Source organism: Pipra filicauda, unplaced genomic scaffold (genome assembly GCF_003945595.2).
Source record: "Pipra filicauda isolate LSUMZ 115617 unplaced genomic scaffold, ASM394559v2 scaffold153_size1761393_pilon, whole genome shotgun sequence".
NCBI lineage: Eukaryota > Metazoa > Chordata > Aves > Passeriformes > Pipridae > Pipra > Pipra filicauda.
Window position 1 is genome coordinate 1,315,830 of NW_024104029.1, and position 25,970 is coordinate 1,341,799.

At 36.3% G+C, this 25,970-nt stretch overlaps 1 protein-coding gene across 16 annotated transcripts in view; it reads left to right on the plus strand.

Annotated features, from left to right (window-relative positions):
- SLIT2 (slit guidance ligand 2) overlaps positions 1-25,970 on the plus strand; it is a 266,811-nt gene that overhangs the window by 151,482 nt on the left and 89,359 nt on the right. For 11 of the 16 annotated variants that reach the window (XM_039379040.1, XM_039379041.1, XM_039379037.1 and 8 more), the window contains exons 5-10: positions 1,106-1,177; positions 10,662-10,733; positions 14,626-14,697; positions 17,435-17,598; positions 18,144-18,155; positions 20,002-20,140. In XM_039379040.1, the coding sequence (XP_039234974.1) occupies positions 1,106-1,177; positions 10,662-10,733; positions 14,626-14,697; positions 17,435-17,598; positions 18,144-18,155; positions 20,002-20,140 (531 nt within the window). The remainder of the gene's footprint in view (positions 1-1,105; positions 1,178-10,661; positions 10,734-14,625; positions 14,698-17,434; positions 17,599-18,143; positions 18,156-20,001; positions 20,141-25,970) is intronic. The other 5 variants (XM_039379038.1, XM_027713780.2, XM_027713784.2 and 2 more) reach the window with 1 other exon arrangement.

Below are 25,970 nucleotides of genomic sequence, written 5' to 3' on the forward strand. Positions count from 1 at the left end.
TACTTATTTGTTTGTACATTTTAGTCAGATGCTCAAGCAAACTTCTTAATGAAATTAATTGTGTTCCCCATATTGTGTATAGGTAGATGCATCTCACAGGGCTTCCAAAAGAAGGTCTGACTTCTTAATTTTAATACACCAAGGTCCCTTTGAAGGCCTTCAAACATTTGTGTACATTGTGTAATAGGTGTGTTTGGTTCAGGGAAGCAAATTATTGTCTGAAATGAAACCTCCAAACTGACTTTAATGCATTGATCATCTTCTGTTGTGCTGCATTGCTTGTTAACAGTGCATAGCATAAATGAAAAGCTCTGGATTCTAGTTTATTTTTGTTTTGTGTCTCCTCTGCTACTGTCTTTATTACAGTTTTTAAGATTTTATTTCCAGTATGGAACTGTGAAGGACAAAAATGTGTCTGAATTTCAGAAAAAAAAGGCTGTTTATTCATACTGATAACAAAAAAATATTACTGAATAATAATTTTGTAATATATTTAATACTATTTCTCTTTTGTAAAAGATAATAGTTTCAGATAATGTGGTACAGCTGGTCATACAGGGATTTTGGGGAGGAACATGAGATATCTGCTGCAGGATGACTTTAATGCCTTTTTTTAAAATATATGGTGCTTTCTTTTAAAATATATGAAACAAAAATCAGAAACATATTGATCTCTCATATTACACAGCTTCATAGTTGTTTCTCAACATCTCACTATTTGTTTGTTTTGCTGGAGTTCAGTCTTCCTTACATAAAGCTGAACATACTATCAAACATTTAATGTCATGGATTTGGAATGGTTGAAAAGTGAAAACACCCAGTTAAAAATTAAATAATTTCTGCCTTCACTGTTAAATTATTTGTTTGGCATACATGTTGCTGTTTGTAAAGGAACTCCTTAGTGGAACACAGATAAACTAATTTGACTATTATTGCTACTTGTTTTTCTTCAATTAAAAATCAGTTAAGGAAATAAAATAAGCTTAATTGAAAACACTGACTGAACACTAATGACTGAAATTATTTTCATATATTTCCTTTGTGTTTTACACAGAACTAAATATATATATGGCATTTTGACATTTAATTTATTTTTTTTCCTTAGTGATCTTAGTGAAAATCAAATTCAAGCAATACCAAGGAAGGCATTCCGAGGAGCAGTGGACATAAAAAATCTGTAAGTATTTTCTTCTTTCTTCTATATATTCTAATGATAACGCTTTGTCAATACAATGTCCTTTTATTGTATCAGATATCATTTTTCTAAGCACTATTATAGCTGCTTAAGGAATCTCTGCATAAAACCAATACTTACCATTTGTTTTGCCAAAATACTTCAATGTGTCTTAAACATTCTAAAACTGCCTTACATGAAATGTAAAACATTGAAATAGAGTTGAAGACAACATGGCATTATAACTATTAGTTTATGGAACCTGAGTTTAACATTTGAATGTCAGGCAGTTTGAAACATTTTATTGTTTCATGAGGAAAAAATCATTTTGCTTTGATTCCAAAAGTTTGACATTGGTTTGCTTGTATAAAAGAAAGAAAAATCATACTATTATCTAGTTTTGATAGCATATATTTTTATACTTGTGTGACTATTTTTCTTACACAGTTTTCTTCTGTGGCCTTTTCTGAAAGAAAGATACTCACTTTCCTGGAGATGGTGACCCTGAAGTTCATGGGCAGGTTTTGAATTCTTATGGCTTCTAAATGTGGAAATATGTGAGTTTCAAGCAAAGCAAAGCAGTGATGTTCTGTTTAAAATGGTAGATCAGCTTAGTGGACTGAACAAGCTGAACAATCTGAAGACTATGATGAACTTCTGTGGTAGGAAATGTAAGGTCATTCCCTCAAAATCTATAACCCCTGCTGTAAGCTAAGGACTCATCACTTACAAACAACCAGGGAAGTCAGATGCAACTGTGAAAAAATATGATTGATATCTTATGTGACATCAATAAATATAGGGAAATATTAGGTCATTGTAGGAGGTTTTCATCTAATTTCTACTGAAACACCTTTTATTAAATGGGGTTGTCGATGTTAAAGAGAAAGATGAAATTTCTATTTGAAAAGAGTGCTCTGTGATTACAAAGGGAGGGTCATGATCATGTATCCCCAGTAGGAGAAGACGGGACAGGCAGCCCTTTGCATTTCCCTCTTCCTGTGATGGGCACTACTTCATTCTGCTGCCTGCAACACTGCAACAAAATTGGTGGGGAAGATATCTTTTCAAAGACTTAGCAGAATGCCCAAGAGTTTGACCTACTACAGTTCCTCCCTGCAGGGAAATCCTACCATACCTCAGTGGAAAAACTGTTACGTTCAAATCCATTATGTTCCAAAACATACAAGTGCTTCTTGAAGTAGTTTTGTTACTTTGTTTAATTGATATTTTTTGAGGTTTTTTTGGAACTGATCCCATCACTATTCATGGTCAAAAAGAGGCTTTGCCACAAGGAGAAGCCTGCATTTTTCTGCATGATCTTTTATGTTTGAAAATTTATACAGCTACAGAAAAAAACTTTTTTAGTAAAAAATAACAGCATCATTGAGAATATTCTAATGGCAAAGCAGTAGTAGAATATAAGTGTACTTATATATGGTGAGGTAGCTCCAGTCAGAAACTGCACTAGGATGCTAATCTTTATCTGATATACTATTTCTATCTTAGTGTGTATTTTCAATCTAAGGATCCTTTATTATGTCCAAAACTTGCATAAACAGTGGATCTTCCCTTTAAAGCCTTTCTCGTTTGGGAAGATAATTTAAAAAAAGCAATAAAATCATAAAGTCCTTAGCATTGACACAGAGTCTAAATCATATCTATGATGTTATTTTTATTGTGATAGAATAAATACTACAGATATCTCCTTACTGCTCCCAGGAGAAAAAAAATAAGCACCACCAAACTCCTAATCTGAAAACTTTATGATCCCTCTACAGTCCCTCTACAGAATGAAAAATGAGTTTATGGGGTGAGTTTGGTGGATTCTAGCACAGCATTTATGTAACTAGGCCAGGCCATTGTGCCTTTCCAGAATCTGAGGCAAGGAGATACAAACACCAGCCTTCCATCTAGCCTTGGACATTACTCTTAGAGAAGGATGATGGGAAGAATTTTACAGGTTTTATTTAATTGTTCAAGGAAACTAAAGAGACAGATGATAAGTGATAGGTATAGAAAGCATCACTTTGCAAACAGAGGAATTGAACTGCCTGAAAGGAGGTTGTAGCCAGGTGAGTGTCAGTCTCTTTCCCAAATATCAAGTGAGAGAGAGGATGAGAAGAAACAGCCTCAAGTGGCACCAGGGAAGGTTTGGATTGAATGTTAGGGAAAATTTCTTCACCAAAAGTGTTATCAAGCATTGGAACAGACTGTCCAGGGAAGATGTTGAGTCACCATCACTGGAGGTATTTAAAAAATGTGTAGGTGTGGCACTAAGAGACATGGTTGAGTGGTGGACTTGGCAGTGTCAGGTTTACAGTTGGACTCGATGGTCTTACAGGTCTTTTTCAACCAAAATGACTCTCTGAATCTATGAAGGTGTTTAATCTAAAGTCCAGGAACCAAATACATGTATGTACTTACTGAGAATTCAATATTTGTTCTAGTTTTGGCCTTTCTTCTGTAATTGCCCAGTAGTTGAGCAACGTTAGAGATGTTTGATCTCTTCCAAACTCATGTAAGAGATGGATGAAGGTACAAAGAATAAAGAAATCTGTATTAGAACATGTTGTAAATCCAAGATTTGCTATGTATAGCAACAGTAACAGTAATTACATAAATTTCAATATAAATTAGTGAGCTGCTTTTTTTTTAACATGGAACAATTGATAACCCTGACATACAGTAGCTCTACTAAGCTGTTTCAAAGGTGGTTAACAAATTTCACAGAACTTGACCTGATAGCATATTTTATTGTATCATTCTAGTCTTTGTGGAGCAAAGGTGTTAACTCAGATGATCTGAAGGAAATTGCTTCCTTTAAGGTTGATGATACCACTACGATCTCCTGCTAGTATGTAAGCTCTAGAGTCCTCTTGGTGTTTGTCAGAAGAAGCTGTCTAGTTTCCATAAAATACTTCCATGATATTTTCTTTCTGGACATCTCAATAACACTCGCAGTATAGATTCTGTAGAAGATAAAAGCATAATAGATAAAACATTATGAGAATTGGCAACCCAGGCAACCTGCCACATCTTCATGGTAAAAAGAATAAGAAAACCCCTGAGAAACCTTCAGGCCTCACAAATCTACTTTACATCTAATTGAAATTACCTATTTTCCAACTTCTTATACATCTCATAATTGAGAATAATCTGGCTCCATCTGTACTCTCACTTGAGGTAGTTGTAGGCAGCAATAAGATTCCCTCTTTGCTGTCTCTCTTAGGGCCCAACAAATGCAGTTCTTGCAGACTATCCCCAGATGTCACTTGCTTCAAGCTTCTCACATTGGTGGCCCTGTTTGAATTCAGTCTGTCTTCTACAGGGGAGGCTAATACCAGTTGCCATCTCACAAACTTAGATGTCATCTCCCAAAGGCCAAAAAGAGTGTCCTTCTCTTCATGCTCACCAGTGCAGCCTAATTGTTTGTAAATAATTATGTTCTTCAGTAAAAGTGACAAAAAATGGCTTATTTTGTAGCCATTCTCCAGACTAGAAACCCAGTATCCAGTATTTCGACCATTCAGATGTAATAAAAAAATAGCTGCTGTGTGTCAAAGTTTCAATTTTTCTGTTCAAGAAATTGTTCTTGAATGACTTGAGGAGTAATACACTTTTAGTATAACTCCTGATCTGGGACTTGATTGAAATTAGGCTGCAAATTCTGGAAATATAATTCTGAAAGTTACTTCTAACTTGCTACTTTTTCAGGGAGAAAAGTATTCACCAAGAAGTTAGATTCTTCAGAGAACATAGTGGCACCCACTGTTTTTTAAAAATAAATAGAAATTATCATATAAATGGCAAATTAAACACAGATTTTTTTAATATACATGTTAATTATGGTTTCATAACCCTCCCTGGTGATATAGTACTCTTGCTGGATGTGAAAGATGTTTAAAATCTTCCCAACTTCAGGAATTTTGTTTATATTTAAGATGGTAAGAAAATGCATTGGGTGCCCAAATTGTTCGTTTGGATGGGTTATTTTTTGAATCTGGTTAGTAGGAAGAAAAATAGCTGGGTTACAACAGATGTAAAGAACCACTGAAAGAACAATAGATTTTGGCGTTATGACTTTTCCATGTCAAGTGTGTAAAATTTTCTAAGATACCAGTTTTTTCTTCCTCTGCATAATCAATACTTGGCAGAGGACAGAAAGGAATATACCAACATCATGGCAGAATTGTGATGCTAAATATATGCAACCTCAAATAATATCAAAAATAGCAAGGAACATTTTCATCATATCTGCTTCAAGGATCTGCTGCTCTGTTTTTCTTGTAATGCTCTAGGCCTTACTTTTGACTACTCTTTTCTTTGTGTTCATTTGGTTCCATTTTTTTCCAGCAAGAAGGGGAGAGTGTAGCTGTCACACCAGGGATAAAGGCTGCAGGGCAATGTAGTGGCTTCACAGATTAAATTGCCTGGGAAAATGAAGAATTAGTGGAGAGAGAGACAGTCACCAGCATCAAATCAAACTCCTTTCCATTATAGTAACCTTTGTTCAAAACCTTGATTGATACTACTTGGTGTTGCCCTGATGCCTCTGTTATGCTGATTGTGAAAGATTTTAAAACTGACATTGCCACTAAAGACATAAATGAATTTTGTGTTAATCTTCGTTGGGAATGATTGGACTTTGTTTTTATGTTCAATTATTAGCAGTTGAAAAAGAGAGTCCTGCTGAAGATGTTCTAGGTACTGATTTCTTCTCAGATCTTGCACAAAATTCCACTGTGACTGGAAGTATATTTGTCTACTTACCTGTACCGAATGCATTGCTTGTCTAAGACATGTTTAAAAATTTAGAATTTGGTGTTTCTTATGCTCACTCTTACTGGGACTCTCTGGGACGCTCTTACTGGACTGCTAGTCTGTTCAGCCACCTGCATTTCAGGTATACGTCAAGAAGGGTTTTCACGGGATGTTACTGAAATATACTCTATGTGTGCTTAAGATTTTTATTAAAATCAGAAATAGCTCTGAAGGCTTGAAGAAAAGAATAGGTACACTTTTTTAGTACCCCCTAAAGCTCTTGTTGCCAAACAGGTCGATGACCCTGTGGCCTTTGGAGGGGGGGAAGTTCTTTCTGACTGTTTAAATTAATACTATTTCAATACTATTTTTAAAGTTTTATTTTCATTATTTCATTAAAAATATTTCTTACTGATGTGATAGTATCTTTGCATCACATAATATATAGATTGTTCATTTTGTGTGCATTCTACTTTGGATAGCATTCTTCTGTTTAATTTTTACTTTTTTCAATTTTATTTTCCTCCTGCAAGATAATTCTGGGTTTAACTAAGTAGAGTGTTAGACAGGTTTGAGGGGATTAAACAATTAATCAGTTGTACCTTTTCTTCTAGTTTATTTAGTAAGTATAGTTTACCTGGATGTATTGCAAGTCTTGCTTGTTATTTTCAGATAAAAGGAAAAAGTTAATAGTTTGCTTTATTATGTATATTAAGAAAAAATATTCATCTGAACTGTTTTGTAGGGGAAATTTAGTAAAGAACAAAATTAACTACATTAGTAAAATAAAGAGCAAGTAGAAAAAAAAGACCCTTGACTTCCAAATGAAAGAATAATCAAAATAAATAGTAATAGTCATGGGAAACAAGCAGTTCTTTGAAGTTTGGTAAAAGAATAAATTCTTGCATGATTTTGTTACGTCTTTTTCAACTAATCTGTCAAATTATTGATTCACCTTGAACTGGAGAAGGGAAGTAAGAAATAAGAAACAACTCGGTTCTGCTGTAAAAAATACAAGGAGACATTAAAAAGAGTGACTGTTTCCAAAAATTGCATTGTGGTGATAAATATTGTGCACTCAAGGAAAGACTTTACTGTTGTGAAATCCAGCACACAATATGCTAAAACTTTTTCTAAATATTTTCTAGGGAGAAAGCTATTGCAGGGATGTAGAAAGGCTTCTCACTTTTTCTGATGACTTCTTAAACAGAGTTTATCATTAAGTTGATACACGGGGAGAACGTAATAATTTCCGAACAAAGGAGAAGAAGGTAAAGCTGAGGAGTACCTCTCTAGCACAGGACTACAAAGTGTCCTCAAGCTGTGAAAAACAGGAGAGTAAAGCAGAGAAATTGTTTGAAATTGTCCCAATTTTCAACAGCCTCTAGAAATGAGTAAAGAAGGTTTTCTCTGTCAAGAATCAGATGACAGTTTTTTTCTGTATGAGAGTAGTAGTTTTTAAATGTATGCAATATCTTCTCTTAGTCATTAAATGTGATTCTTGTGGGATAACAAAGTTTATTTTAAGATATTTATTTATCATTATCTGGTAGACAACATTGCTAAAAGGGAAGAAAATATAAGTTAGCAATATGTTTCTACAATGCAAGATGTATCAGCAAGAGCAATAAATGAAAAGCATTTTTAAGCTTAGTTGAATGCTTTTTATTTAGTTCTTACTATTTCTTATTGCTGAGCTCGCATAGACATTAACCTTTTAAGTAGCGGTAGAGTAGTGAGTATATTAAATACCCAGGTAATGCTGCAGATATGGGTGTAAAATCCAACTAATTCTTTGCAATGACGGAAAGATTTTGAGCGAGACAGTTGTTTTGTGTTTTATGAGCTTCATGGGAATGGCAGTGCTGAAGATGCTTTGTGAAGGTTGGAGGCAGAAAGGAACAGCATCTTTACAAAACTATGGAGAGATCCCACATAGAAAAGACACAGAATGGAGATAGGACTGGCAGGAAGATGATGAAGGAAGACTAGAGAGAGAGGAAGGATGAGAATGGGCTGGAGCTGCTGGTCCATGTCTGATCAGACTCTGTTCTTAGACTGTTCTAATGATTTGAAAAGAAGAAAAGCAGCTCTTGGGGGAAAAAAAGGCTTTCTAAAATGGTGTTAAGGTTATTGGTATACTCAATAACTTGGTGCTGGTATTGTAGATTTTTAGGTGTGGTTTTGAAAGTCATTATGCTTAAATTATAAAACAACTTAAAATTAAAGAAGCATGTACCTTTTTATTCTAGTATTCTTGCTTATGTGTTACGTCATAGCACTCACATAACTTGTTATCAGGAACCAGTTTTATAAAAAAAATTCAGACTGCTTCAGTATATCTGCTAGAGGGACATTATAAGTTATTGTTATGCTGGTTGTGAAATATTGTCTAACTTTCTGTCTGGGTCATATATGCAGTGGATATTCTTACCTTAAACTTTACTTCTACCCTAAATTGCTGTTCAAGCCAGGCACACAGTCTTCAAAGTCATGTCCTTTTCATAACTAAAAAAAAAAAAAAAATATCTCATACCAATTGTTTTTCATACTCTGTGTCTAATTGTTTTGTATCATGGTTGTAACTGATGGCATAAAGAGAGTAGTAGCTTTCAAAGACAGTAATTTTTAAAACTAAGAAATATTTCTCATCTCCCATCTCCAAAATTCCCTTCCGCAAGCAAAAACCAACTCATTAGTTCAGAACAAACATAGTAATCTTTCTGGTAAGAAGGTTTAAATGGAAGCAACTCACCCTTCACTAAGATAGTGATCATGGTGACTCATTAAAGGAAGAAGTCCAAAAGTTTTCGGGTGCACCACAAGTGCTGCTAGTCTTGTGGAAGAAATCTGCCTTTTAGTTTGTGTAGGGCAAGATTTGCTCAAGTGCTTTCTCCACTGTTAAAAGATTTTCCTTTGTGTATAATATGGATGATTTAGAAGAAGCTGTGTCAGCACTGATTTATACATTGACAACTAAGGATAATAAGATATGGGCAAACATACAGCTCACCCTTTTACAGATTAACCTGCAGACTGCATTAGGCAAATTTGATGGCATTAAAAGATTTTTCCAATTTGTCTGGAAACAATTTCTCTTTTGTATTGTGTCAAGGGTAACATTTCATGCCATTGTACTAATTTAAATAGCTTTGATAAATTGTTCAAGGGGTTATAGAATTGTACTCTGTATATATTTTACCTCTTTAAAATAAAAGGGCTATTAGCTTAATTGTTAAATGAAATTCATTAGTAAATATTGAAGGCTTAAATATTCCGACACTGCAGCTCTGGTGCTGTAACATTGCACCACAATGATTAAAGATCATATTCAGGAACTAATAGGTTACATTTAGCTTTCAGTACACAGACATAGAGGCACTGTTACAGTTATGACAATATTTTAGTCCTATGTAGTAGTAATTCAGATGAAAAGTATTGATGAAACTAGAAGAACTTTATAGAAGTTGGTACATTACATTCAGCAGCGGGTGTGATGATTTATTAATAAAGTAAAATGTTATCATAGATTCAGAAGAATCACAGAAAATGCTTTAGTAAAAGCGTCATTAGCCCTGCTAGCTAATATATAATTGAAGACAGAAGGGCAGAGTTCATTTGTATTTTGTTCATTGTCTTGGTATTGTTCACACACATTTACTCATATATATTATTTGACACTGACAAGCTACCAGCTTGAAGAAGTTGTTTAAAGTGAGGTTTTATCATCTTTGCTTTGCAAATCATGCCCTGAAATGCATTGCGGTATATATAGGAAAAGCTTTTATCAGTAGAGAAAATGTGATTTTGTATTTGCATGGTTGTTAATTTAAGCAGACATTTTTAATTGAGCTGTATGTGCTGTATAAATGTTTTGAATTGAAAAGGTAATAATATTCTTCAGAGAAACGAATCTAAATTTTTCATAACTTAATACTTAACAATTAATAATGTATGGGGTGTGTTGCTGAGTTTTATGTCTAGATTTTGAATACTCCATTACAACATACTATCTGCATATAATTGCAGAGAGCACAGAGTATGTAGAAAACCATATGTTGAAGGTTACAGCAGACACACTACTTTCAGTTGGAGCAGAATTAAAGGAGATAAGTAAACAAGTCCGTAAATGCCTTGGACAGTGTTATTTCTACATACAGACATATTCTAGGAGGTTATTATTCTAAATCCCTGCACACACCCGGGGGTAACACCTCCCACCCGGTCTTGCATGCAGGGAGACCCCTAAAAGTAGTGTCTCTCCCTGGTCTCTACCATGGCAGAAGAAATTAACATGCAGCTGGGCTGCTCTGATAAATGGATTCTGTTAGGTCACCGAGGGGATGCGTGTGACATTAAATGATTTACCGTCCTTTACCTTAATGAAATTGTTTCAGCAAGATGACGCTGAGAGCTTTTAATGGATAGCTTTTCTTGATGTAATGAAATTGCATTCCTTTGGCATTTAATATAAGGTGCAGTTATTATTTACTGGAGCTTTCCCAGCGCTGCTGTTTTGCGCAGACAGTTGAGAACAAAAAGGGATTTCTGTGGCAGCGTGCAGGCCGGCGCGCTGTGCGACAGCCTCGAGCGGACGGGAGGGATGGCCAGAGCCTTTCTGTTCGCGTGGCCTTGCTCTGCCGGCCCTTCGGGAGGCTTCCCTTGCACCTCGCCTTGCCAGCGCGCCTCTCCCTTACAAATGCCTTCCTAATCTGTTTAACAGGCAACTGGATTACAACCAGATCAGCTGTATTGAAGATGGGGCATTTAGGGCTCTGCGTGACCTGGAAGTGCTGTAAGTATTCCTTGTATCTCTTACTTGTAGCAAGAGCTCAGTGTCTGGGGAGTACTAATGTAGAAGCTTATCTGCGAGCTGCAGCCTGGTGTCAGGATGGTCTGGTGAAAAGATGTCTTAAAATAATCCACTGTGATGTGCTATAAAATGGTAAAAAGATGTGGAGAGGGAAAGATACGCCTTTACGCTGCAAGACAGCCATTAAACATAATTATTAAAAAAAAAAGCTATTGGCAGATACTATAAGAAAATAATATATTTCATCACAAAAGGGGGAAGGCAGCAGTATTAATGAACCCAATTAATTTTGTAAATTATCCATCACTGTTGATGTGATGAACATTTTCAGGATTGCTTTTGTTATATATTCTGTCATCAATCTGATCTTTCAGACTCTCTTTAAGGAACAATATGCTATGTATATTTGATAATCTGAATGTTTTCAAAGAGGCATTTTCTATCAAGCACTACTGCTGTATGTCAAGATATTTAACATGTGCGTGTTAATAGTTCTTTTTTAAAACATTTTAAGTTTTATGTGCATAAATACATATGTATGTTTAGCAAAATATCTTCTTTGTGTGTCACAGAAGATTATTTTTACCATACTCCTTTCCATACTTTTTCTCACTGTCTCAAAGTGGCTATCAGTGAAGTTAAAGGTAACGAAATTATCATCAGTGACCCCTCATCTGAGAATATCACTGTAATGAGCAAAGTGCCTCTGTTCCCTGCGAATCTGAGGCACAGGACACATTCCTGAAATATTTGCTTTGTCAGTCAAAATTACACATTTTTTCTGGATTTTCTACGTTAAGAGAAGTAAAAGAATTTGTGTATCAGTGAGTTACTTCATGTTTATTTGAATCACTCAGTTAATCACAACTGGAGGAGGATGAGGGAGCAGGTTTTGTTGTGTCTGAGGTTTTGCTTTTTATAAAAATTTTTCTGAAGTAAAGAAGCTTCTCTGGCAGTAGATAGTGTCTGCATGTCCAAGCAACTAAAGAGTATGTAAGCAGCTGGTGCTAAAGTTTTTTGTTATTAAGCACTAGTTGGTCTTACTTACGAGTGAATGAAACTGGCAGCTTAATTGAATTATTTTTTTTCTTTGCACTCATAGAATAACAAGCCTATTGTTAACTGTCTGGTATAAAGCCATGTAAAACGTACTATAGGTTCAATACTGCATCTAATTGTTAAGATGATGAATTGTTGGTTGTCTGTCAGTAAACCCAATGTTCTCTGAGATTTTTGTCTTTGGAACACATGTATGTGACAGAATAATTTTTCCAGTGATGGCTTAATCTGGTTATTATGGTGGTTTTTTTAATACAAGCCTTTCTTTACAAACGCAATTGTTAAATGTTTATTAAAAAAAAAATCAAATGTTTTCTGCATTTTTTAATGCTTGCCATTTTAGTGTTCTAAAAAGGTCATCCTTGCTATTTGAGGTTAGTGGTAAAATTTTTAAATTGATTTCAATGAGTGCAAAAGAGGAAAAAAACTCTAAAATAATAATCTGCTGGAAAGTAGGTAGGTAGACTTTTGTGAATGAATATACATAGCATGTAAGCATTGTTCAAATATACAACTAAATTTTCACTATCTTAAGTTATAGTATGTGATGAGAAATGATGTAAAGATTCAGGTTTTTTTAAAAAAGTTGAACTAGATATTTCTAACAGTACCAAAGATTTTATGTCTAATTCAGCTTCTTTTCCAATATGGCTTAAAGAATGAAAGATGTGTAGGTCAGACCATTCTGTATATGCACTGAGTAGCAAATAGGACTATGCATGTTGTTTTCATTTGGAGTTAATTATTCTATCTAAACACAGAAAGTGTATATTACTTCAAACTTCAAGTATGAGGTAAAGCTTTTAAATAGGTTTTAATCCTGTTTAGTGACAGTTTGAAATGCTTACCAAAGTAACAGGTTTTATATAGTGGTTAAATAATTGTAGAACTTTAGAGGCAGTTAGTGTTAAAGACACAACATAACCTGAAAGACAAAAGCAATTAGAAGTGTAATCATCTCCGTGAATTTCTGTGAAGTTTCAGTTTTCCTTTCTCTTTTTTTTTTTTTAATGGAAAATCTACTGTATTTCGGAAACAGATTATGAGGAAGATATATAGTGGTGTCATGTTAAAAAAAATTAAAGTCTAAGAAATGGGAAAAAAGTCATCATGATCTTTGCTATAAGTAACCTGTAAAACAGGTAAAAGTACTGAGCCAACTTTTTTTTGGTTACTGTAATCTCTGTAATGAAATCAAACATTTTTATCATTAGATAGAAACAGCCATAAAAGTTTTTTAATTTCTTATGTATCCCTCACATCTACTCTTATGTCTAATTTTTCTTACCCTTGCAAAAATAAACTAGTAGCTCAAATACACAAAACGCCAAGGCAAACATCAAACAGTTCAAATTGAAAATTAAAACATTTGCAGATATGCTTTCTCTTAATTGCTATGGAAATATGGACTGATTTCCCTTCATTGAAAAGACAGGATTTTAAAATCTTATAGGAAATTATGCAGTCATTTACCATGTGAACACTGAAAGAAAATTCTACCAAGATTTAATGACTGTCATTAATTCATTAAGACACCTTTTGTGGAGTTACCCACTTGGCCATTTTTTGTTGTTTCATCTTTGTTATGTTTTGAAAAAGGGCAAAATCCTTCTTTTTTTTTTTTTTTCCATTTTTCTCCTCTCTGTTTGTGTAGCCCCAAGAACACACAGGGGAGTTCCCTTATGCTCAGCAAAGAAAAGATTTAGGACATGGAATGAGTAAGCACACAAAGGTAAAATGCAGCACATTGCACCAGTAATTAATTGCTTGGTTAATGTGGTGGTATATAGCCTGATCCTCTTCAGGGTGCTATGAATTTACCTTTCTGTGTTTCAAGATCAGAGAGTACTTCAGAATTTATTCAAAATAAGCACAAATTACACTTTGTGATTTAAAAAACAAAAGGAAGAAGAAAAATACTTTCTGTTTCAAAAGAAAAAAATAACCTTTTTTCAGTGGAAATTATTATTTATTACTGTTATGGTTATATAGATTCTACTCAAATGAGTAATCACTAAGTCAAAACTGTAAATTCTATCTGTTGCTTCCTTGTTCTGGAGTTAAGCTTGTTTGCGTTTTATTTGCAGCCTAAAGACAGTATTTTACTGCAAATTCATTCATAAAGTTTCCAAATCTTTACAAACTACACATACCAAGTATGATGGGCCTGAGCTAGCCAACAATGGGCTAAGACTTATTTCTAGTTCCTATCTCAAGTTCTCAACACCTTGTCCTAAATTTAAATTACTAGATTTTTAAAGTATTATATTATTCCTGACTCCTTTCATCATATAGCAGAAACTCCCCTATTGTTCATGTAGCTCTGGATCATCTATAGCAACTTGTTCCATATAAAACCTAACTGCAGCTCAGATTCAATATTTTCCTAAAATTCTTGGGCAAAAACCTTCAGATCTTGTATCATCTGTCAAAAAATGGACTCTCAGAAGCTAGAAAGAGAAATCGGAGTCCTAGAACCAAGACATTTTCTCTAAATACTCTCTTTTTTACATCAGCGTGTCAAGTTTAGCTTGAATGCCATAGATGTTCTCAACATTGGTGGAATTTCCTTTTCAGAGAATCATAGGCTACTGGAACCTCAGATTACTTAGGATTATTAATGGTAAACCCATAATATTTTACTAGGAAATCAACACGGAGGAAAAATATAGCTAAACGTGTGTTTTTTTTTTTTTTCCTGATGTCCATCCCTAAAACCAGTACACCATGAATTTCATTAGTTATGCCTTTTTTAAAAGTGTAGTAAATGTGACATAACTGTAATATGTTAACAGGATTCCTCTTGACTTTGCAGCACTCTCAACAATAACAACATCACTCGGCTGTCTGTGGCAAGTTTCAACCATATGCCCAAACTCAGAACATTGTGAGTAGTCCTACTGAAACTGGCTGCTATTTTTATCGTTCCAGGATATATTTTTACCTCTGCCAAGTTTTGTCAGGTGTCTAAAAATACGTATATGGGCAAAGCAAGCATGAACTCAATTGAAAAGTATTGATGTAGCATGAGGTTGATGAGTGTGAAGTCTCTATGTGTGTCTATGGAAGCTGATTCTGAGAGGAAAACCTAACAAGCTATACTTGGGGCTCAGGAGATAAAGGAGTGGTTGCATCCTTTTCCATCAACTCTTTTAAAATGTGAGATGAATAAGTCTACAAAAATGTTTTTTTGGCCTCTTCCCAAATGGGTGGTAATCACTTTCCATAGTGCTGTATTCAGTTATAGAAAAGCTTCACCTTCTAACCAAAAAAACACGAAGGCAGGGGGAATTCTCCTTTACATGTTACAGCTATATAGAGAAATAAATTGATGTTTTTTGAAAGTCAAGAATTTGTTTTACTTTGAGCTATTGAATGGGTCACATTTCATTTAGGAACATGGGAGAATCTTTGATTGACTGTCAGATGTGATAAATGGGAAATCTTTATGCTTTTATTACTGTACTGCTAGCAGACCTAATTAAACTAAACTGGCTCGCCGACATTCTTTGTAACATAAAATTATAGCATCATCCGGTTGTACTATTATAATTAAAGTTGTGTCAGCATTTACAATAAGGTCCCCATTTTTAGAGGTTATGACTTTCAAAGGGGAACACTTTAGTCTTCTAAAACAAAGCACGGTTAAGAGTGTGTATACAGGTGACAGGAGTTGCAATTATTTTTTGGTATGTTTATCCTGACTATGAATAAATGTATGTTGTGTTGAGTGGCAAAACCAGAACATATCAAGGTTTAGTCCTGAGACTCACTTTCAAACAGATTTTCCAATGAAACGGGAGTTAAAAATGAGTAGGATGCTTCTATCAGAAGTCAAGAGTAACTGTTACTGTTAAAGAACTACTTTTACAAAAGGTCTCTCCAGGTTCTTTTACGCATGTTGGATTGCACAACTGTTCTGAAATCAGTAGGGATATTCACCTGAGTTAACATACTGTTTGTAACTGAAGAAACTTCATACAGGTGAGTAGCTCTGTGGATTTCATAACAGAATTGTAACTATTCTTGCTTGGACAAACACAAAACCACTTAAATAGTGCTGACCGTGGGCATTTGGCAGCCTCAGCGAGATTTTGTTAATAGAATTTCATTCTTTCAGGTCTGAGTCTTGAAAAAAATCATGTCTGTACTTCTTTCAAACCTTCAAATACAATTTGAAGTATTGTCTTGGTATAAAATACGATATTTCTGAACCACAAAATGCAGTGAATCAAATTAGCAATATTTTTATTTTCTTTGGTTGGGATATTTCATCTTCTGAAAATATATTTTAGAAACAAATTAAACTAGACACAGATTATCGCTGTGACATCCCATTTACAGTCAGAATATGCTTGTATAACTATTGATTTCAGTGGCATTAGTTCTGATTTGCAATGATGTTCTTGCCTACAGCTGGCCACAGAATGACTGTGCTGTATCATTAGCTATATTTGCAAAGCACCAACCCAAGATTAGTACAGGAAAATATATTGCCTTTAATTTCTACTCATTTGGGGGGGGGAATTGTTAATATTTTTGGTCATGTTGGTTACGCATTTCAGGTTGCTTTGAAGATTTATTTTACAATGGATTAATTAAACTCCTTTTCTGAATTTCTTGCACTTCCTTTCCAGTTATTTAGTTAGGATTGAGCACATCAACTAAAAAGGACCAAAAGGGCATTACCTTGTTATGGATGATTCTGAGTAACGACTTGATTTATAGCTGTGGACATCCTTTTCTGTAGTTTGAGAAAATGTAAGAGCTAGGGAAGAGTAATTTACCTAATTTAGTGAATACATTTGTCTGATATTTTATCAATGGCAAAGTGCTTTTTGACACTTGGCAAGGAGCCATGGTCTTGTGTCAGACCACTGCAACAGAGAGACAACCTCCTTAATTCCATCACTTGCTTTCGTTTGGTCTTTTAATTTCAGGCATTGCTTAGAACATGGGTCCCTAGTAGCCAAAAGCAGCTACTACCACTTTCTGTGGTTAAACAAAAAGAGAAGAAATCAGAAAAGAGATGTGAAAGAAGGTGCTTTATATTGAGTTATTACTCTATCTTGTTCAGCAGAAAATGAGTATGACCTGTTGCAGGGATCTTTCAGGGTGTTTCTATAGAGACTAATAATGGCCTGACTTACAGATATATCTAATTGGAAACCAAATCTTTTATTAACTCTTATTTCTGACAGTGTATTATCACCACAGGGCAATTTTCTTGAGACATTTTTGTCTTATTCACTATTTGTACAGGTCTGGGCTAAAGACTCCCACAGCAGCTTTCAAGCTCTTGTGTATTTACTTCTTTCTTTTAGACAAGAGACAGGCAACTACAGATAAGTTAATTTATTAGGAAGTGTTCTTTTTTCTTCCAATTAATTAGGCCACAACCAAAAAGTAATTTTCCTGCTTGTAAATTTTCCTGCTTGTATCGTTCTCTTTATTATCTTGTAACTCCCAGACTTTCAATGAAAGATGTAAAAAATCGATTCCTCATTAACAGTTGTATTAATAAATTGGCATAGTTGCTTGCTGGAGGGAGGGCTGGGCAGATTGGCTGCTTTTCTGTTTGTTCTTCCTAATTTGAAGATATTGGCATGTGTCTTTCCATGCAGTCGTCTTCACTCCAACAACCTGTACTGTGACTGCCACCTGGCCTGGCTGTCTGACTGGCTGCGGCAGCGGCCGCGGGTCGGGCTCTACACCCAGTGCATGGGGCCGTCCCACCTCCGGGGGCACAACGTGGCCGAGGTCCAAAAACGGGAGTTTGTCTGCAGCGGTAAGGGAAATAGATTTGCTCATCCAGTCCTGTTTTGAAACACACCTACCAACTGCTCAGTGGTGGTTCTAGTGCTGCATGTTGGCTTTTGTTAGCTTTTGCGTAATCAAAGAATTAATGTTTATTAAAAAAAAAAACCTTAATAATTTTTATGAGTATTTGTATCTTGTGTGGGGGTGCTTCTGTCCTTAAAAATTTTGTGTAAATGCTGCATTCACACAGATTGTATAGCCTTCTAAAGGTATAATTATGGGGGACAGATGCAGGAAATTAAATAAAAGCTGCACTTATTGAGAACATAAAGCCTTTACTAATAAGGAAATATTATTATTATTTTTTAAAAACTTTACAGATTGATGCTTTTTCTTGTTGTTGTTTTCTGCCATTTAAATACTATCTTGAATCCCTAAGTAGCTTTTTGAATTTTATTGGTATGCTTTAATGCATCAGGTTATTTTTTGGTATAAAATAATGAAATGACTGACAGTTCATTACTAATCACATTTTCTCTATTCAATTTTTTTTCCTTTATTCATATCTTCCAGATGAGGAAGAAGGCAAGTTTATCTTTCTTATTTAAATATTTTTAGACTCAGACTGAAAATCTTCTGTAAACTATGTCTACTGTTTCAAGTTTCCTCAAGAACATTAAAAACCCGCTGCAATATTGCTATCTGTCTTTTCAGTGATTCATCAGAGTTTCTTCTACTGGCTGATTTTCTGCAAAGCCCCAGAAACCTATTGCCAAATATGCCAAAATTTGCACAGATCCATGCTTTTAAAAGTTTATGGAGAGCACAGTGTTCTGTCCTTTTTAAACAGTCTCTGACATCAAAGTGTAAGGCACTGCCATCTTCACATGGCAAATGCTAGCAGTATTCTTGCCACTAGTTCTGCCTTTATGTACATTTAAAAGGCCTCCTAATGAGATAATTTTGTATATCTTATTTGTAAATGTTACGGCTGCAGAGCCTGAGTGTCACGAATGGTGTCATAACTTGGTCATTATAATTATTATTAGGAAGAGGGATAACCATGTTTTCTGCCTGGATCACAGTATTTTTATTTAATAAAGCTAAATGAAACATTTCCTCCCTGTAAGTAGAAAACGAGCAGTGTGTGTTATCAGTTTTGGCAGCTGTTTGTACTTTTGTAACACATACATAAATGTGAAATCAAATTATTATATTGTAAAATTCCATCTCATAGAATCATAGAATGATTTGACTTGGAAGGGACCTGAAGATCATCTATTTCCAGCTCCCCTTCCATGAGCAGGGACACCTTCCACCAAATTAGATTGCTCAAAGCCCCATCCAACCTGGCCTTAAAAGACTAATCTTTTCAGCAATTTGAAACTTGGGCAGTTATTGTATAAAGTTGCAAGTGGGAACAGCACGGAGCTGCAACTTACATTATCAGGGTACCCTTCCTATATTAATATATGACATTAAGTATTGTGAGAGTGATCTTAAATTAAATTGTGGTTTCATAGTCAAGAAGTTAGTATTTTCTTTTTTTCCTGAGAATTTCAAAACAATCCCTAGCTTTTTTTTAACTTAATGAAAAAAGAAAGAAAAGGAGGGCATCATGCCTTTCTCATTCTTTTGTGTCTTTTTGTATCATTACAAAACAGCTATTCCGTATCATTAAATCGATAGAAGAATGATAATATATTTAAAAATGTGCAATCTATCTATTTGCAGGAAAATATAATAAGTTTTTTACTTTAGAAAACATACCTAAATACAAAGTGATTATGCTTAAATGCAATTAAAAATGCTGAGTTTAGCATACAGCACTAAGAAATCAGGAAGAACTCCTGTATAAATTAGCTACCAGAGTTAGTGAGAATGGTACAACTGTGGGAGGAAGAAGTCTGCTAAGCTAAAACTGAGAGAATAACAGCTGTGTGAAAGCTGTTATGTATTATTGTGTGAGACAAAATAAAAATGTCACAACTCCAAAATATAGAACTGAAGGACCATATTCAAATAAATAGTTGCAGAACAGAACTGTAACGACAGGTCACCTTCAGGTCTTGTAGCATAGTTCATTCATTTCTCTTCACATGCATTTTTAATACTACACAAAGTTCTGAAAACTAAATAAATCAGTAATTAGGTTTTAATAGCATTCAATAAATAAAATATACCTGAAATATAGATCACACTTAGCCTTATTTGATGAAACGATTTTTTATGGGTGTTGCTAAAGCAGTTGAAAAATTATGTAATGCTAGCACAGTAGTTGAGCATTTGTCTTTAATCTCTCAGTATTGAATGTTACAATTAACTGTGTATTTAAATTAATGCAGTTTGAAAGTACTGATAGGCTACAATGTATATTTTAGAAGTTCTGCCTTAGATTTTTCAAGTAAATGTAAAGTGTTTTCCTTTGCAGGTCACCAGTCCTTTATGGCTCCATCCTGCAGTGTCTTGCACTGCCCTACTGCATGCACCTGTAGTAACAACATTGTGGACTGTCGTGGGAAAGGCCTTACTGAGATCCCAACAAACCTTCCAGAAACCATTACTGAAATGTGTGTAATCTGCCTTTTTTTCTATGAACTTGCAGAAAAAAGTTTTTTCCTATGTATTCATTTTTGTTATTTGTGTAAATTCATGCATTATATAGGGTAGGAATTTTGGTGTACGCATTCAACTTAAGATATAAAAGGAATATGTAGGTTTCTGAAAACATTTAAGATCTTTATGTTATCTTGTGAGTTACTTTTGTATGTACTACTCACAATTCATAGTTAAAACTGCGTTCTGAGTTCACTTTAAATGAGTTTGGGAATTCTTGCTTTTCTACAAGTGAGTGGCTTTTCACTGCAGATTATAAACTCCATTGCTTTTAGGGTTGCTTTCTGTGCTGGTTTTGGCTGGGGTAGAGTTTTTTTCACAGTAGCTGGTATGTTGCTACGTTTTGGATTTGTGCTGAAGACAGTGTTGATAATTCGGAGATGTTTTCGTTACTGCTGAGTGGTGCTTACACAAAGTCAAGGCCTTTTCTGCTCCTCACCCCACCCCACCAGTAAGCAGACTGGGGCCCACAATATGTTGTGAGGGGACACAGCCAGGACAGCTGGCCCCAACTAATCCAAAGGATATTCTATACCATTGTTGCATTACACTCAGCACATACAGCTAGGGGAGGAAGCAAGAAGGAAGAGATGTTCAGAGTGATGGTGTTTGTCTTCCCAAGTCACTGTTAAGTGTGATGGGGTGCTGCTCTCCTGGAGCTGGCTGAACACCTGCCTGCCCATGGGAAGCGGTGAATGAACTCCTTGCTTTACTTTTGCATGGAGCTTTTGTTTTACCTGTTAAACTGTCTTTATTTCAGCCCAGAAGTTTTCTTCTTTTTACCCTTCTGATTCTCTCTCTCTCCCATCCCATTCTGGGGGGGAGTGAGCGAACAGCTGTGTGGATTTAAACTGTGACATTTACCTTCAGTCACTTTATTCATCAGACCTCCTATTAGAGAAGCATAAGAAAGCAAAAATAAGGTGTAGTCTTTGTGTTAATACCACCTGCCTGTGGATAGAGGAGCCTGCACGCTGATAGGGTTGCCTGACGTGTCATATACAACAGAAACATGTAGAAAATTACAATCATGTCCTGACTGTAGAGAAGAGTCATAACACAGATGTCATAGGGCCTTCTGTCTTCCAAAGCAATGTGACTGAGAGGTTGTGTGGGCACAGAAGGAAAGTTACTGCTGCGTTGTCTTCTGTGTGGGGAAGCAACAAAAGCAAGGGGTGAACTTGCTGACAAGACAGGCAGGAACCAAGCAACATGAGCATCTTTCTCTTCTGGGAATGGTGGAGCAGTGTTTTGGAAGGGAAGCTGGGAGTTCCCTTTACGGAAATAGTAGGAAATTAGCTGTGACAACAACCTGGTAAAGTTTTCAGAATAAAAAGCTTGTGAGCACCTTAATGATATAAGGTGATGTTAAGAATTTCAGATAAGGGAGGTGAGGGGAACAGATGTGTCATGGTTTGAGATAGCCCCAACATCCAATTCCCTAGCTCCATTCCCCCTCCCACATCTCAACCTAATGTGAGATGGGTTTTTCCAGACAAAACACACCAGACTCAAAGTGGGGAAAAGGGAATATATTACAATGACTGTACAAATAAATACCATATCACATTATACACATGATCACAAACTATCTCTACCATGACATATGTATTTACAATGGATCAGATCTCTTCTCTCCTCCAAATAAAAGTCCAGGAGGGAAAGAAGGACAGATCCCTTCCAGTCCTTAAACAGCAGCATCCTCTGAGGCAGCAGGTTTCTTCTTCTCATGCATGCAGCAGCTGATAGCTGGCTTTCTGCCAGCATCCACGAGGGAGGTATTCAAGCTCCCCCGGCCCCATCGCCTCACAACCGAGGGGTCTTCCGTGGACTTCGTAACCCCAGACAAGGTCGTATCACCACGTCATATCACGAAGACACAGGGGGGTCTTCGTGACGGTCTGGTATCTCCAGGAGATTCAAGCTCCTTGCAGGGCCTCTGTGCCCTGTCTCTCAGGCTGCCACCGTGGCAGCAGTGCAAGGGGGGGGAAGCCAAGGTCGCCCCCCCACATTCCATCTGGCCGTCCCGGTCCAGCTGCGGGACGCTCCGAGCTTCTCAGCTCCTCTCTCTCCGGTGCTGCATGTCTAAAACTGCTCTCCAAAATAGGAGTCCATGTCCCTCTTCTCCAAGAGGGATCTCAAGGGCGTTTTGGGGGAGTGTGGTACAGTCTTACCCCCAAGAACTCTGTAGCTCTCAGTTGCTGGCTCTCCTTTCCTCGGCTCTCCTTCCAGGAGTCTTTTCTCTGGTGCTGCATGTTGCTTCTCTGCTTCTTCAGTTCAGGTTCTTATCTCTGGCTCTCTGCCACTGTTTCTCTGGTCAGCGTCGGCTGCTGCTCTGTGCCCATGGAGAAAACATCTCCCGGCATAACTACAGGCACCTAGCCCAGCTTTATGCTGTTCCAGGTCCCTGCAGCCCCCAGCCAGGGGCTGGGAAGGGGGCCAGAGGCCCCAAGGGGCTCAGAGCCCCTTCCTCGTGGCTCTACAACATGGCCACCTCTCCTACAACAACCAAAACTACAACTCTTCTTTTCCGGTCTGGTTGTGATATGTTTACATTTCTGCAGGAGCGTCCATTGGGCAGAACTTCAAAACTTCCAGGGGTTTCCACCCCTTGGGGTCTACCACTTCTCTTAGCCTCTGGGGAGAACAAGGTTCAAACCACTACAAGATGCCTGAAGTGAAAGGGAAGACATCTCCTGAACATACATCCTGTTGTAAATAGATCTCTGATTTTCTTGAAAGTTTAAAAACAGGTCTCCACAATGAGATTTTAATTGACTTGTTGGTATCTGACCTGTGTTTTTGAACTTAACAGGGTTTGGAACTACTGTGGTTTTCCTCTAAGGATGTGAATAATCATCACATCTGTCAGTTCATTATTACTGCTGTTAAGACTGACCTGGCTGACCCTGCCCGACCCAATTCTGTATAATACAAACACTTCTTTTGCCTTTTACCCCTCTCAGAAACATTCCTCTGCTTGCAAATAAAGTGACTCTTTCATAAAATCCGTGCACAATGCCCGGGAAGGCTGTACAAGACCGTTCTCACTATTTAATGAGTTGTATACTGGCGTTTTTACTTGTTTATGTGCATCTGTGTGCATAAAGAAGAAGAAGAAAATATTGCAAGAAAGAAAGAGGGAGTATGTGTCAGAGTCCCCACTATATGCTGCTAGCCACTGGAGCTAACCACTGGTTACAGACACTGAAGACTGACTTTTGTTTACTATACTTTTCTTATGTATGTAGGAAATTCTGTTGAGTTTTAGGCATGGAATGCTATGATCTTCAGCAGTTTATTGTCCTGGAGGGTAAAAGTAACCATGTAGCAGCCCCTTCAGTATTTGGCTAAACATTTAAGAGATTGCAGACAGGCTCAATGTTTCCTGCTAGTCTGGGCAGCATTCAGATTCCAGAGTGAGGCCTTTTCACGTTCTGAGATCCATAATCCATTGAAATGTAGATATATATGTGTGCTCATATAAATACGTACAGTGCATATAGTTTACAGTGATACAGTGTAAACTGTGTTATCTCTCTGTATTGTATGTAGTCCATAGGTGCTGGCTAAATAAATTGCAGGTCATAACATTTTGCTCAGTTAAGTAACACCAGTCATGCCATAAGACCTCAATATATGTTTATTTAAAAGCAGGTGTAAGAAGAAGTAGAAAGTTAGAAAATCAAACTTTAGTAATTATTTTGTATTGAACAGATGCACACCAGTGAATGTTGGTATGATGAAAAAACTGAACTTCAGTGATTGACTTAGATTTTGAATAACACAGACTGATATAAAATATGATTCAAGCCACTAGTAGGCTGCACTTACCATACAGAGAGAATAAAACTCTCCTGTTGGGTGGAAGGTAAGGAGAGAAATGTACAGGAAAAGAAAGAAATAAAATGAGGCACAAGAAATGCACTGAAATAAAGGGATAAACTGAGTGGAAGAATTAGAGTAGAGGATCTTATGAGTATTTGATGAGAATCACAGGATCTTTTTTGCTTCCTTGTCAATAGGTTGAAAATGAATTGAATTTTTTACAAACAAATATATTTTATGGTTGTATGGGGAAAGCTTTATGCTATACTCATTGCTTTATTGTGAATAAAATAATTAGTTATAGTTCTCTTATGATTCTTATGTGTGGCAGGTGTATTTACCTTCTTAGCATCAAAGAGAATGAGAGACAGAGAAGAGACTGGAAAATGAGTGGTTTACAGAGTGAAAAAGGTTTTACCAATAGTGAGAGAAATCTGAGACTGCATCAAACCAGCACTCCACCCTGGCCAGTGGCTCTCATCAATTGTTCCTGAAGAATGTTTTGGAAACAGAAATATACAACTTCAGAAATAAAACACCAATAGCACAAGTGTTTTCTTTGCTCCCAAGGTGTGTTAGGGTTCCTCTGAATCTTGAAAATTTGCATAGCTTTCAGGAAAAAAAGGGTTTTCATTGAAATATCCAATCTACTTTAAACCCAACAATGTTCTAAATTTTCATGTTCTATTAAGGTAATAAATTCTGGGGGGAGGGAATTGCACTCAAAATCTTCCAGTTTAAAATACAGTCTTTTAAAGTTTCACTGATGTTCCTCTCTCTTTGTAGAGGGAAAGAAAATGCATTCACATTCATAATTTGTCCTATCACCTTCTATTTTGCATGCCACCCTCAGACATCTCTTCTCTAAACCAACTGTTCCCAGTTTGTTCAGTCTTCTGAATGCCAAGACTTACCACATCTTAATTAGTCTCCTCCTCTTTCTCTGAATTGCTTTCTAAATTTTTTTTATTTGCAATGACCAGAGTTGAATACAATATTCCAAATGGTAGTGAACCATCAGGTTTTTATTAATGGAATTTTAGTTTTCTTTCATTTGCCTTTTGCAACCTAATAATATTATGTAACTGCCAGTACACGTCACACCATGTTTTTTCTTGAATTATCCATGCAAAGTCCTAGGCCTGTATTTTTAGCTGTTAGGATTTTTTCAGGAACCAGAAGTTTGTAGATGTAATCTTATTATACCATCCACAGGCGTTTCTGAACATTGAATCAGGTTGTATGTCACTTTTTAAAGCTGCTCTATGAAAGACTTCAGTCCTCTCTGCTTTTAACTGACTACGACATGCAGAAAGATTGTGACATTCCAGTATTGTTATCATACAATAAAAAGTGGTTTAAAGCTTCATTTTTAAAGAAGTACTCTGCAACTGTTGCTTATAGCAACCCCTTGAGATTAGATTGGAAAGAATTATTGTATCCCACAAAATAATAGGTTTTTTTCACTTATTCCTTAGGCGATAATGTTGTCAGTATGCCAAATGGTAACTGACAGTAAACACTTGAAGAGATGAGACCACGCTGTCATGGTAGTGTTAAGAATACTGAGGAGTTGCTGAACACAAGACAGAAGGGTATAGTGAGCCCTGTATTTCCACCACTGCTATACAGTTCCCACACACATGGCTTTATTACCTCGTCGCCATTTTAAGCACATGCTTTGGCAGGAGCTCCCCAGTTCTCAGGGAGAGAGGAAAAGAGAAATGTGCTGGCTCCCTGTTGTCTTCTGAAGGATGTACAGGCTTTAACAGCCAAATTCTTATTTATTCACTCATCTTTATAATACTACCATCACCAGGTTCGTGTGCACACTGCAAGAAAATTGGCATGACACTTCTATTTTACCTGCACTGGATGTTGTCCAGTCTTTTCAGTACCTTTCCTTACTTGTTGATCTTTCTCTGCATTTTTGGTTGAACATTGTCATCTGATTTT